Source organism: Centroberyx gerrardi, chromosome 15, assembly GCF_048128805.1.
Source record: "Centroberyx gerrardi isolate f3 chromosome 15, fCenGer3.hap1.cur.20231027, whole genome shotgun sequence".
Taxonomy (NCBI): Eukaryota; Metazoa; Chordata; class Actinopteri; order Beryciformes; family Berycidae; genus Centroberyx; species Centroberyx gerrardi.
Genome location: NC_136011.1, coordinates 8,122,706 through 8,137,702, shown reverse-complemented (window position 1 = coordinate 8,137,702; position 14,997 = coordinate 8,122,706). Strand labels below are relative to the sequence as shown.

Sequence of the window (14,997 nt, the reverse complement as noted above, 5' to 3'; positions counted from 1 at the left end):
CTTTCAACCGTGTTGCACTTCTAGCCACACCTCAATCAATGATGTCAGTGCAGATATTTCACCTTTGGCAGCATCAAATTGCTATTAGGATTTTTTTTGCATCTTTCAAAATTGTGTACTAGGCAGAGACTGGCTGAAAACAGTATGTATAAGCCAGGGCCTGTGATGCCTGTAGGCATGGCTCGACCACCAGAACGGCCCAGCCACCGCCAGGCACACCTAGTCTTGTTTTTCAAAATGGATACAGAATAGCGGGTTATAGATTTGTATGGTAAAGTAGTCAACCGTACTGGTGCATAAACAGCGGCTCTGCGTGTCAGTGTGAACAGATAGGTGATGTTGGTGAAGCGGATGGGAACCGGTAAGATGGTGACGTTGTAGTGCAGTAACACGGTTCCCTCTGGACCGGGGTAGGTGGTGTCGTTGACCAGGTAGTCCAGCTGCAGGGTGCGATTCTCCGTCACATACAAGTTACGCTTGAGGACAAGATCTGGATACAAGGACAAACACGGGGGAACATGACATAGCATTTTGACAAGTATTGTCCTCGTCCAAACAAACATTGGTGTCAGTAGCGTCTGGATGACTTACGGTAGTCGTGGATGGTCTCTCGAATGTTGCCGACCGCGGACTTCTTTTCCCTGAAGGTGCCTTTTATGTCGAATGTGTCCCTGATCCACGGGTTGCTGTTGAGCAGAGTCCCCACATATCTGTTGTGATTCTGGTCTTTGGGATATATGGCGGTTAAGTCTCTGTCATAGATGGACAAGGTGCCAAAAGAGCCACCCTAAAGAAAGATAGGACAATAATTAAATTAAATGCCAGTAGAATGAAAGCTAAGCAGAAGAGAAAATGGGCCAACACAGTCCATAGTCCATCAGAATCCTTGAAACTTTGAGTTATATCAGCACTCTCACCTTTGTGCGATTGAAGTTGATGATGATATCCACCGTGTCCGTTCCATTGATATACGGTGCATTGTCATCCTCATCGTTGACAAAGACGTCGAGTGAAGTTTGAAGCTTGGTCACGACCTTTTCTGTCAGAACGGTGCAGACCAGCAGAAGCCTGTAGATCTCGCTCTCCTCGCGGTCCAAAGGAGCCGTCACCACCAGCTCTGTTGTGTTCTCGTTCACAGCAAATGGCACTGGGATATCTGTAGCCCACAAAATTGGAGTTTTTGCGTGGCAACAGTGATATGAAATCTAGTGAGTCAGAGCTGGCAGGGTTGGGCTGTAATGTGGCTCACCTGATTCCATGCTGTAGGAGATGGTGTAGTTGGGGCAGACGTTGAGCCTGGTGAGACGTCGGAGTTGCCGCAGGGCCCCGGGGAACCTGTTCTCTATGATGTGGGGGTTGGACGTGTCCCGGTGCGGGAAGCACAGCTCCTCCATATCTGTCTGAGCGCACTGCGGCATCGTGGCATTGACAAAGTTCAGGGTGAGCCGAGGGGAGTTTATGCCGAGGCACTGGGGCTTCCTGGTGGGCTTGGCTAACACCATGGGGTACAGGATGAACCTCTTCACGGGCCACGACTTCTTATCTGATGAGAAGCACCGCCAAAACAAGAACAAGAGCCATTTTAATCTTGGACAGTGCTCGCCTTGATGACTTGGCTCTTTTTTGCTTTTATGCAATTACATTATCATCCTGAGGGCAGACAACTGAACATGAACCATCACCTTGAAGCCAAAGCATTATTAGTATGCAAAAAGCATAAACTTCAAGGAACTGATTTATTCTCATGCACATAGTGGACCAAGTGCCCGGGAATTTACCGCAGAAACAAGAAAGCACACCATACATTACCAGTAAAATGTGTGTATGCAACTCACGCAGCAAGGCGAAGTCGCTCTCCTCCAGGGTTTTGCTCAGGGAAAGTATTCCGGTGCTGACGTCCATGTGGAGCCAGTGGCTGTAGGGCTGGAGCCTGGGAGGCCAGCACAGGTAGAAGTGGGGTCGTTCGGACTCGCTGTCCAGCATGGCGTGGACCTGGAGGACCGGCGTCCCCGCAGGCTGGCCCACATACACCGTCTCAATGTACTCATTCTGAGGGAAGTACAGCCCTGCCGATCCTGCCAAGAGAAGAAGAAGAAGAGGAAGACATGGAGTAACCAGATGTCTTTTAGCAACAGGGGAATTTAGGGGGGATTTCTTTTCACATAAGCCATCGTGATCACTGAGGAATGAGGCCGACCATTACTGCTGACTACTGCTGAGGCCTTTTCTTAAAGCGCAGGATAGCGGCAATTATCAGACATCTCTTTCTGGATATTTCAACGTTGCAACAATACCGGCTGAATGACAATGACGTCCAGCCGTCGGAGCAGCTGAATGAAAATGAACACATACATGGGATATGACAGATTCATTTTTTTCCTCCCCCGATATATCTTTCCTCCCTCCTGTTAACGGAAATTGAAAGGAGGGCTCAAATGACACTTATGCAGCTCTTTTAATGAATTTCTCGTATGGTCAATAAGATGTGGTTTCCGATTCTCCTTGTGCTCACCTTGGGAAGTTTAATTACAAAGGATAACATGATATGGAGAAGAAATTAATCATTACCTGCTGGGGGGGTGGGGTGGGTAGTGGACTGGGATGTGTGTGTGTGTGTGAGGGGGGCGTAATCTATAAAGCGCTATAGCAGGCTGTGTGTTTTACAGGAAAATGGAGATGCGAGTGTTCGGCCTGTAATTATATCCCTGCTATGTTCCTCTTTGACGACGGTAGGCGACCATTTAGGGAACGCACTAATGTCATTAGCAGACAGCAAAACTAGATTTTCTATTTCTGTTGGTGCAGTTGAGGCCTTGGCTCTGGTTTCAGACATTGATTTAATTTCGCCAGGCTTGGATGACAGGAGGTCGGACTGATGGATAAAATGTGGCCGCGGCCTTCCTGAAGGATGGAGACACACTGAGGCGAGCGACGGCCCCTTTTTATTAAAAGTGTTTCCGAGACAAAAACAAACAGAAGGGCTAAGCCTCCACTTGTTTGGAAATCCTGCTGGGACGATGGGATTCGATTTCACGGCAGGATTTTAGGGATGAATTTTATCCATTACCCAAATCTATCACAATGGAATTAGAGCCATTCATGTTTGTGTTTGAAAAATGTTGCCTAATATTACTGGCAAATGAGAAGTAGATGAAGGCTTCATTTGGCTTAATATACTCTTTCATTGGAACAGCTGTGGAACAATTTGTGATGCCAGAAGTAGCGTAGAATGTTTTTTTCTCCACTGCATTTACCTTTATGTTTTGAACAGTTATGGTTGGTATAGATGCGTGAAAAGCCATCCAAACATGTTTGTTATTGTGTTATATTTCTCCCCAGCAGAAACAGGATCACAGCTGCTCAGTATTCCAATGGAAAACCAACTGGTGCTGATAGTGTATAACATGCATGGAGGGGCCAATACAGGTACAGCATGGCACCTGTGAAGTGATATGGCAAAAACTCTAAATATAACTCTCAGCAACAAATACACAAGAGTCTGAAGTTGCTTTGCTGGAGGTAACTTCCATGACAATGTAGTATTTTCCGAAGCCCAACCCTAAATTCCAATTCCAATTTGCTAATAAAAATATTAGCAAATTGGAAAGTGAAAACAGCTATCAAAGCAACAAAAGACATTAAATCCTTGCTCTCATAGTGAAGGTCTCCATCTAAATCAATAACGGCCATTAGAGGGAGACATTCTCTACTTACTGACCCAGAGCCAAACCTGTCAGAGTGGAAAACAGAAGTCTAGAAACCTAATGAGATTATCATAAAAAAATGGTACTAATGTCAGTAGCGATTTAATAAGATGCTAAAGATCCTGGGTTTATTTATATTCTTAATAGGCTAGAGAAGATTTATTGTTTTCTACAGTCTCTTTGTGAGATCTAATAATTGTAAAATTCATATGTGTTTATTCTACAGTAATCCCACACATGAAGCAGGCATAAATCAAATGAGAGAAATGACAGCAGCTTCACAAATACAACCAGGCCGTCCAGTGTGTTAATCAGCGGGACCAGAATTCACTCGTGAATGCTGGCCTTGGCTCGAAGCCGCGATGGGTGGCCCATGCCACACGATTCGTTTATATCATTCAAAATTCAATTTCTTTCCAGGACTGAAGCCAACAGAAAGTAAGCAGTTTATATCAAAACTAATTAATTGAATGGATCAAGCAGGCGTCTGAGCAAATAGCATCTTTGTTCCGTGAAGCCATGAAGATTTTCCATAGGATGACTCATTACCTCTCCTAAAGCTGCACAAGGACGGCGGAAATGCAGATATCTCAATATTGCCATTTCACCTCCTGACCATGTAAAAATAATGAGTCAAAAATTAAAGATGCAATCTGAATTTAATTTGACATCTATGTTTTGGGTTTATTTGAATATGTTCTTGAAGAGTTTGACAGGCAAATGGACAGTAAAGCATTTTTGTGGAACATAGACTAAAAAAAACCATCATAACTCACATTACAGGTCTGCTTTACGTCAATGTGCACAAACAATACAACTGTTAGCAAACCTTTTACAGCCTTCAGATACCTGTAAAACTCATGTTTTGCTGTCACATACTGCCATTTTATTCAACTGCTCAGAGTGAAAGAAGATGTCTTAAATCCAATAAATAATTCTGTAAACAAAGCCAGTGGCGGGGTGACAGTGTTTGAACGGGACCTGTCCATGTTTACACTAGGTATCATATCCTGCTGCCAGTGGATAATGAAATTTAACCTCATACAATGCTTGGTCGTTTTGAGTAAAAATAGCGCAACACCCTCCCACTCATCTAGATGCTCTTGCTTGTTGCCTTTGTGGATTAGTCTGTCCACTGAGTTCATTATGCCACGTGCCGTTTCTGTCTCCTATTCTAACTGTGTCATGCAGGACAAAAGGACAGAAACTCATCACAAAATCTACCACAGACCCGAGCATGTCTGTCTAGGACTGGTGGGACGCCCTCTCAGTCGTCCCAGACAAAGACAGGAACTCAATTAGCTCAGCGCGTGCATCGGCTGATAGATTTACCATCTATGAGCTCATGTGCCGGAGCGAGCCGCGCAGCACTTCACGGCTTACTAATCTACCTCCGAGGAAAGTCCGCAATCAGAGAGCGAGCGGCGGATCCGCATCTCCCACCCCGGACGTCCTTACTGAGCATCCTTGTCAACAGCATGGCGGTTCATGATAACTGGCCCGGGCCGGTGGCTGTATGATTAATTCCCTCACTAATCTTGTTCCTAGACTGGAGGAGAGGCTCCTGCGGTTAGAGCCCGGCCCGATGCCCTCTCTACCAAGGTCAATGCTCAGTGCATCTGTCCCCAGTAACGACCCATTGGAAAGGCGTGTATCTGGCAGCAGACCAATCAATACCCGTGCTAATCAACAGCGATGCTGATTGTTTTCCACTGATGAGGAAGACAGGAGAAAGGCTGACGGTTGCATGTGTGCAATCATCTCCATTGCACACAACATGGGCCCAGTTGGTGTTACTGTCTATGCGGCCACACAAAAATGACATCTATGGATTTAATTTCACAGCCAATTCCACAATCTGGTCTGTCAAAGTCCACATTCTCAAGCCTACAGGCAAATAATCCATCATCTATTACAAAGTGGCCATAGCCAATGGCAATAAAGCACATTTCACCCAGTCATATCTGACTCAAATGAATCTATCATAATCACTCCGAAACCTGTCATGATTACTCTGCTCCCAAAGATGTAACAGTTATGAGAATCATTCTCTCCAATGATTCAATTAACTAAAAGGCTGCACATCGAGCTATAATTCTATTTATGAAACTTATTATTGATCATAATGTTTTAAAATCTTTCCTTTGCCAATATACAAGATTGCTTCATCATATCATACTGGACCCAGAACTTGGTTTTCATATATTCTTGATCGTAACGTATCAGTCGCAGCAGAGCAAAGGGTTTGATTGTGCTTCCTCACAAAAAAGAAAAACAGTGAGGCATAATACGGGCAGAGAGTCATTTCCTGTTATGCTGACATTCATCAAACTTTTCATCAGAGTAATACAATATTTTATTTTCTGGCGAGAGCTTGGTTACTAGGTACTTGGGCTCCAGGTAGATTACTCAGGTTACCGTGATGCATGCCGTAACATAATAATCAATTATCCCATAATGTAATCCAATTAGCCCTCAGAGAATACAAGAGCTGAGATGCAATGAACCATGTTCATCAGTCATCAAGAAATCTAATATAACATCTCCTTAGGGGTTAGCTGCAACTACAAATTCAGTTTAAGAATTCCTCTGGGAATGGCAGCAGCATCAAAAATTAAACACATGGTGCATCATACAGCAGGAGGCTGAGTTTGACGCAATAATCATTAGACCTCCTGGATAAAATATCTTTAGCCTCATCGCAGCAACAGTAAATAGCCAGCAGATTCACTTACATATACGCTAATGTACATAAAGGCATCCGTTGCCAGAGCTAGATACCATATACAGTACAGTAATTAGCATTTGCATAAATACTTTGGCTTAACCCCCCAGGTTTCATGAAGGTCTCATGCTTGCTAGATCACTGATTCTGAGAATCAAGATGTTACTCATCTGCGTTGCTCAGAGATGTATTGAATTACAAAGCTTGAATCACTGACTATTCTAGGCAGGCATCCAACAATGTATCCTTTAAAAGTCATATTGACTTACAATTAGGGAAAAGTAAGGGTCCCTGTGAATTTGAGTGCTTAGGGATGGGCATTTCCAATCAAAATCATTATTGATAATTATTTTAAAACGTGACCGTTAACCTGTGTATTATAGGCAGGACTTTGCTTTTAACTTAAGTTAATAATTTTAGTAATTATTGCACATTATCCACTCTAAAAAAAAATATATATATCATGATGTCAAGAGTCGATTTGGGTAATGGAGTATTTGACTACTCATGCCTGTCCCTAAGTGCTATGTTCAAACATGACACATTTTACCATAAACAGAACCTTATTAATCAACTTTATTAATCAAAAAGCCACTTTAAAATCCACGTTAAAGGGATTTTTAAGTGTATCAACTATGTGTATATACAGATACGTTATTGAAGTGTAGGATTTGCTGATAAAAAAATATTATTTTGCAACTTTCAGATCCTATAGTACAGTATCTCTTCAGGGCCGACTGACCAGTGTTCAGCTTCAGTTCACATTGATCCACTCTCAACGTCAGCCTTCAGAGTTCTCCAATATTTGCTGCTACCATCAACATGAAAACAGTGGTCCATTTTGTACAACTCATACCAACAAAATAAACCCTTTACAGATTAAAAATACATTTAAAACTCATGTATAGCCATTGCACACTCTTGTCTTTCTAGTCCTTGTATTTTAAGAGCTCCAGTGGGGCAAAGGTGGTGCTGTAGGTGGCGCTTCATTACAATTCCAGTTTGCACCTTTGACGGTGCTACATGTAGCATTTTAGCATCAATAAATCATTACCACATTCATTTTGAGACATTATAGATACCTAAACAAACAAGACAGTTGTCAGCCTTTACATTGTGGACCAGCAGATCAGATTTCACTGCAAATCTGCTGTATTACTTTATGGAACAAAGGGATATTGCTTTATGGCACAAAACAGGAAGAGTACACTGTTCTTCCAGTGCAAATGGAGTTAAAGCTTTCATAGTTTCTGGAGATGGCAAATGGTGGAAAGAGTTGAAGGCCAATGGAAAAATAATTTCCAACATGTTTATCCTCTTCAGTAGGGAGGGGGAGGAGGGAAAAGTAACAGGAAGCAATGGTTAATTATGAGAAACACTAGGACTGGCATGAGATAGAGGCTAAATTGTCTCAACACTGGTCTGATTTACATATGGTAATAAGATATATTTATGTTTTAAAATGCTACACATTGCACCTTTAAAAGACATCAAAATACTAAGGTCCACCAACATCTAGCGCTGCAGCACCTCCACTCACACAGCGGCTTCAAATGAGCTCAGTTAGTCTTTGTTCTGTTCATTGTTGTAAATGATGGGTCAAACACAGCATGCACCACTGGGCGACTGGAAAATAACGTGTCAAGACTCATGTGAAACGAGAGGACCGAATGCCCCGAGGGCAAAATTTCAATCAATGTCTCCTTGTCCTTCCACCACAGCAAATTAGATTCTACCCATGCATGAGAGGGAAGTGTGACCCTGAACTGACTAGAGGATCAGGGACAGAGCTTTGACAGGTACTAGCAGCATCCAGATCCATGCAGCGGCAGCAACAGTCGCAGCAGCGGCCCAGACTTGGAGCTTGTTCCCAGGCTGCACAGCCATGGGGCGGTGTCTGTCCGTCTGTCCGTCCAGCGTGATATCTCAGACACCGCTGGTCCGATTTTAACGAAACTTGGAGTGATGATGCACTTTGGCACTGTGTTCCAGCATTTACAAAATTACATTGATTGGCCTAAAGGGGGCGCTATAATTAAAGGTCAAAATTTCAAACTTTGACAAGCCATAACTGCTACTCCACTGATCTGATTTTGATGAAATTTGGAGGGATGACGCATCTTGTTTCTGATTGGCTCAAACTGTGCCTGCATCATCCATGGGTGGGTGGGGGGGGGGGGGTGGGGGTGGGGGTGGGGGGGGGGGGGACGACATGTTTACTTATTGTGTGTGTGTCTGTGCACGTGCCCGTCTACCTTTTGTGTTGCTTTCACTTACTACAAAAAATATGTTTTACTGTGATTTGTTACGCTGGCATACTGTCTTAGCAATTGTAGCTTATTGTCCATTCAGGGGCCATGTGGTCAGGGTGGGGGGGTCAGGGGGTGGTGGTGGTGATGTGTGTGTGTGTATGTGTGTGTGTGTGGGGGGCTTGGGTGGAGGAATGGTCTGGGAAGGAGAGGAGATGGGACCAGATGGTTGGAGTGGGAAGAAGGTGCTATGTTTCCATGTCACATGGTGATCTCGGAGGCCTATAGTGGATGCAACCATCTTGAAAAATCAATAAAAATGAAAAAAAAAAAAGAAAAACTTCATTGTGTCAGTGCCAACCACTGATGGGATAAAATGTAATCAAATTATTTCTCCTCAGCAGTAACAGCTTTGTTTGAGAGCCACTGAGAATTTTGTTTTTTCTGCCCAAGACCCCAGAGAAACGACGCTGTTTGCAAAATAAAATACAAAAGCCAAACACTCCAGCAAATAACCTGTATCATGATGCTTTCCAATTATACTAAGAGACGTAGTGACAGCAAGAGCAGAAAATTGACAAGATTTATAATGTATCCATAGGCAACGTAAGACACAAGCTTAACTAAATCATATAATGTAATAAGGGGCTAAATCAAATAGCGGCATGTATCAAATGAGATTTATTGGTCTGGTCCTTCTCAAAAGCGAAGGATGCCGAGGAAAATGATTGTCCTAATGCGGAGGAGGAGGGCCGGCGAGAGCGTCTGCGGACGTGGCTTCCTCTGGGACGGAGGGGTCGTCACTGGAGATCACCGCTTGGTTCCAGTTTCAAAGGTCAGAGGGCAACGCGGGGTCAAAGATACAGTAGCAAGGTCACGGCGGCACATAAACAGATCGATGCTTTTACGTAAAAACATCTGTGTCTCTTCTTGTCGACGTGATGGATTACACGCTAATATCCACTAGAGGATTTGATTCATTTTGACAAAGGCTTTTGCCGGATTTGGTACACAATTTACAATCTGCATCACACACAACAGTCCACAAATGTGTCTTAAACCTTTTGTTTACATCTGTGAAGCTGCCATGCATAAGCCTTCGTGGCTAATATGAAGTCCATGAAAGTTGGAAGCTACAACTACTTTAATGATTTTATCTTGATAATTTCCTTAAACTATAAGACGTGAGGTCTCATCAGTCTGCCTCCAGTTAAAAAAAACCCTAATAGACCAAATATTTATTTCAGGAGGCTGTCCAGATACTGACCAAAACCCCAAATCCTTTACGACAACAAAAACCCATCAACATTGTTGTTTATAGAGCCCCTCTCAGTTATTTTAATTACAGTATCATATTCCCTGATGAAGGCCATGGGGCTGCAACACGTTGGGCAACGTTTTTAACATGCAATTATGACTCGCCAAATAGAATAAAGGCTTTTCAACAGATTTCAGGGTCTTGGATCCCTTTTTTCCCACATGACTGCTAGAAGACATTTTGTATCCAGAGCACTCAACCCCAATTCTTTAACATTAGAAGATAAGTGTTCAGTGTCTTTTCCACTTTCATTTATGTCTCGAACTGGCTTACTTCTTGCTACTTTACTCTACCGTTGTCTTATGTGCAGGCCGAATTCTCAGATAGCCACATTTAACTATGCAGATTTCTCTTATAGTGGCATTGATTGCCAATTTCCTTTGTTTGATTACCTCAGCAGGAAACACTAAACCAATCACTAGTTACTGGTAACCTGGAACAGTGATGACGAGACGGGAATTACCAAACGCTCACTGTTTGCTCTTTACAAACTGAAGAACCCATTCAACCATTACATATATTCCATAAGATACAGTGTTTGTAATAAGATGTGGTTCTTGTAATCTTGATATGGTTCACATAACTATTAACTGAGGTTACGCAATACATGTATTCCAAAAAAAAGAAATTAACTCTTTAAGACATTTTAAGATGATTATTGGTATATTTATGAAATAATAGGGTAGTTTAATAACTTCTGACACTGTCTAGTGTAGAAGGTTTGAGGATCAGTAGAGCCTATAGAGTTGATGACGTCAACAGCTCATCTGTGTCACTCCATCCCTCAAAAGTGAGACAAAATCATACTAGACTAGAATACATACAGTAGAACCAATCTGATGTGTCATTTCGAATGGGAGTTAAGGTCCAACCTGCAATCTGAACGGTGTGTGCACTTGTATAACAGCCGATATTTTCCTAAAGAAAACAAACACACTGTGTTTACCCAGAGATAGGAGCAGCTGCTGCACACCTGCCTGCAGTTCGCTTCTTCTCCTCTGTGAACAAGTGTGGGTCTTTTGTTGCAACAGACAGGCAGGTGTGGGTCGCCCCATTTGTGCAGGGTGCAGATTTCAGCACCCATTTAATTACCATCACGTCCTTGACATTCAAAATCTAACTAGCTGAACTCAATAAACACCATATTCATCTATAAATATCAGAGGGAATGCCTGGTTCAGTGAGAATACATGTAGACTATAGCAGAACTGGGATCTGTTTAGCCTCTTTTGTGCAATAAGGCCATCCATATGTACAGCACTGCTTTAGATCACTGGACATGACTGATAGTGAATTTACATCACATGTCCCTTGTGGACTGGGAACGAGACAGAGCCAAAGAGCATAAATTCCTTACTAAATACTGCTGTCACAATGAAAAATAATCAGAGAACATTACATACAACTATGGCACCTTGAATATTTCATTAATCATCTTAACACCACCGCCTGCAACTGCTCCCTTGGGCGATTACGTAGGCCTATAGTTTATGGGTAACCCCACTTTTGGGGACAGGAAGAAGGTTGAAAATTAACGACCCATTTTTTCACATGTAAATTCCATACAAAGACTGTGATGATAACCTTACTTTTACACTGGAATACCCTAATAGCAGAATTGATAGGAGCCTCTGTTGGAAATAGACTTAAATCCCATAACAAATTAAGGAATTCCACACAATGGTCTATATTTGTCCAACCAACACATTTCACATACTTGCTGCACACACTGCGATTTGCACACTCCTGAGCTATGAGAGACACTTTAAATATAGACTGCATGGGAGGAGAGTGTTGGTACAGTTGGGCTGTGGGATTGCGAATGGGATTATAATATTATGATATATAGCTGTATGCATTTTACTCTAGGAGGCGGTGTGCCATACCATGCATAACACCGGTGGACAGCAGATTTATACTGGACTGAATGTAAGTATCATTTCTGCAGCATGAAACAGTACCTGGCTGCATTCAGTAAGCACCATTTCAGAGATACTTTGGAAAGCCTTGAAACTCATTCAGCCTCTCAAATGTTGCAATTTAGCAAAGCAATTTAGCTTTAATATGCACAGGCAACTTCATTAGTGCGTTTGTCAATTGCCATCTAGACTTCAGGACCATTGGCTTTGTAGCAGCTCAGAAATCTCTCCCTCTATCTTCATTTTCTCTCTCCTCTTTCTCTCTTTCCTTGTGGCCAATTTGGCAGAGAATCATACATTTTGTGCCCATTGAATTTAGAGTGCATCTCTAAGCAAACAGAAGTATAGCCGCCGTTGTGCTCAGTGGCCATACTATATGTAATTGGCATTCTGAATGATAGGCCTTCAGAAGATGAAGAGCGCTGAAGAAGATGCTTTAATGCTTTAACGGCAGCTGATGCTGTGCGATAAGAGATGATGTCTCAAACAGCGCGGAGTAGCCGCCAGACATGAGGAAACATAAAGAACAAACTATTTTTCACAAATCTAATTTCACTACTAGGTAAACAGTTAATTTATCCTAAATATCCCCATCTTCCATAGTGTTCACTCTGCACTAAGCTGCAATACATTTTGAAAAACACTTTTTTTTTTCCAACTTTATCTTGTGCTCCTTCACTTTTCAAGCGGGTCTAATAGGAAACCCGAGGATGATCCTTACCTTCACACCACAGCAGCAGAACCAAAAGGATGTTTCCCCGAGAGAAACCACAACTTGGCCCCATATTCGCGAACCATAGGTGAAAGTTTCTGGATGAAAATGCAAAAAAAAAAAAAAAAAAAAGTTCCTCTAGATGAAATAAAAAAACAGAAAAAACCCAAATAAAATAAATCAAGTCAGTCGAATATAAACCAAACGCGTCCCTCCGGTGTGCGCGGCGGCTCCGGGCGGCTTGATGAAGTCCTCAGTCGTCAGTGTGTCCCATGCACAGGCGGCTGTGTGCAGCTCCAGTAGCGCTGCTGGGCGGACTGGCTGGCTGGCCGGGGGGGAGGAGGTTCACTTCCACATGATATTATGCTGCCATGTATTTTCCGCCGCTTCCGGAGCAGCGTGAGCAGGATAGCATCTACAGGAAATTTAAGAATATAATTTATCAGCGTCTCGGTCAACACTCTGTTTCCAGAAAGAAAAATGTAAAATATGGCATCGGATTATTTGAAAGACATAGACACTCCTTTTTTTTTTTTATTTTTTTTTTTAGATATGGTAAATCCCTTTCCCTTGGTTGTTTTATCATAACAGACCTAAAATAAATAATTTATGCGTCTTATTCTGAAGTGAACGTGATCTCACATTTTATGGATCCATAAGATGGGAAATGATTAACCCAATGGGTGAATCATTTGTGTGCACTTTTTGTGGCCAACATCCACTGCCACCAGTAATATGAGTTTATTTACTAGAGTGGATTTGAACAAAAATCATCTCAAAAGGTTGTAATTTGATAACAGGGCTGCAATGAGAACCAAGTCATCAGCCCAAATAGTGTGGTACAGCAGCAGCTGAACTCCTGCCAAGGGGTGGGTGGGTGGTTGGGTGGGGGGTAGCAGGGGTTTTTAGGCTGGATAAAGTGCTATTTCACTGCTGAGTCGCTGCCCAAAACACCATATGGATTCACAAGACTACACAACTTGACTACCAAACATCTGCAGTGTGTCTATCTGCTCATAAATGATGCTGAAGTGACGGAAACAAAATCAACTAACGAATTATTTTGAGCAGCTACTAGTCTGTGGGACCTTTCTCCTCTCAGACTGGGGGTGCGTTTCAGGTTGAAGCCTGTGTTAAAGTGTGGGATCTGTCTCTCCCTCTGGCTGGTCTGTGTGGAGTGATGCATTGCTCTGGCCTCAGGGCCGGGCACCAGTCACTCACACAACAATCACTCTCCAATCAATGTCTCCGCATGGAGCCAAACACTGGAGCACACCGGCCTGCAGAGGGGATGTCAGGACTGACCAAAAGAGTGTGAAAAACATACTTGGTCGCCTAATATCTGCACCCAACTTATGTACAATCAAATGATCTCATTTGTATCGAGGCTGACTAATAGGTGAGATTACTAAAGGACTGAGTCTTTCACATGGTCTGTCCATTATACAGAAACAGCAGGAATTCCTATTACTTATATAAATCTAATAATTATATAATTCTTGACTCAGTGTTTGCACCCAGTCTGCTCTGGGGGCACACTGTGATATTGAAAATACATGCTGTGGAAAGCCTGATAATACCCAGAATAGCTACAATATTCTGTGTTTGGCTGGTCTCAGGTACGCAATACTGAATGAATATTAGACAGTATACAGTGGGTGTCATTCCAAAACACTATACATCCATTTAAAATACAGTTATTGCTTGATATTTGTTACTTGATCTGTCAAAAATGAAAATGAGAACATCCTCAAAATTTCTATTGTTATTTTCCAAGAAAAGTTGTCAATTTCTTCAAATGTCATATGTTTTCGAATATGAAACTCTTTATATCTCAAATGGGTGTTTATAGGGTTTTAGATAAATCAACTGTTAGCAGATGTTAAAAATTCATATATACTGGACATTATAATCAATTTCTTACGTACATCATTGTCTACATAGGAGGGCAGATGTAATGCAGTTTGTTATCAAGGGAGAATGTGGGAACATTATATGATATAAGAAGCCGACTGTCTGCATGAGAACATGCTATCTAAGATAAAGTTACCATATGACAGACTATAGGCATCCTGAGACATAAGGTCAGTGAGAATCAATAAAAGGACAAGGAAATGTGGTGGTGTAGTCATGACAAGTGGAACCACAATACCATCTTATCTTTTTTTTGTCTGAAAATGTTAGAATGGCACCAAGTTTTAGAACATTTCAGATGTATAGTGGGAATACATGTTGAAATATAAAAAGGAGTATTTTCCACTTCCACACTCTTATTTTGACCCTTGCAATCCTTATTATTAGCTGCTTGTAATGCTTAATGTTAATATTATGCTATTGCATTTGTTATAAGTCGCTCTGGATAAGAGCATC

At 42.2% G+C, this 14,997-nt stretch overlaps 1 protein-coding gene across 1 annotated transcript in view; it reads right to left on the bottom strand.

Moving 5' to 3' along the window:
* The window catches only part of ret (ret proto-oncogene receptor tyrosine kinase), a 45,236-nt gene that overhangs the window by 6,883 nt on the left and 23,356 nt on the right, over positions 1-14,997 (bottom strand). The window contains exons 5-9 of the mRNA XM_071913229.2: positions 1,798-2,075; positions 1,250-1,487; positions 918-1,156; positions 592-787; positions 291-490 (exon numbers count right to left, since the gene is read on the bottom strand). Coding sequence (XP_071769330.2) covers positions 291-490; positions 592-787; positions 918-1,156; positions 1,250-1,487; positions 1,798-2,075 — 1,151 coding nt within the window. The remainder of the gene's footprint in view (positions 1-290; positions 491-591; positions 788-917; positions 1,157-1,249; positions 1,488-1,797; positions 2,076-14,997) is intronic.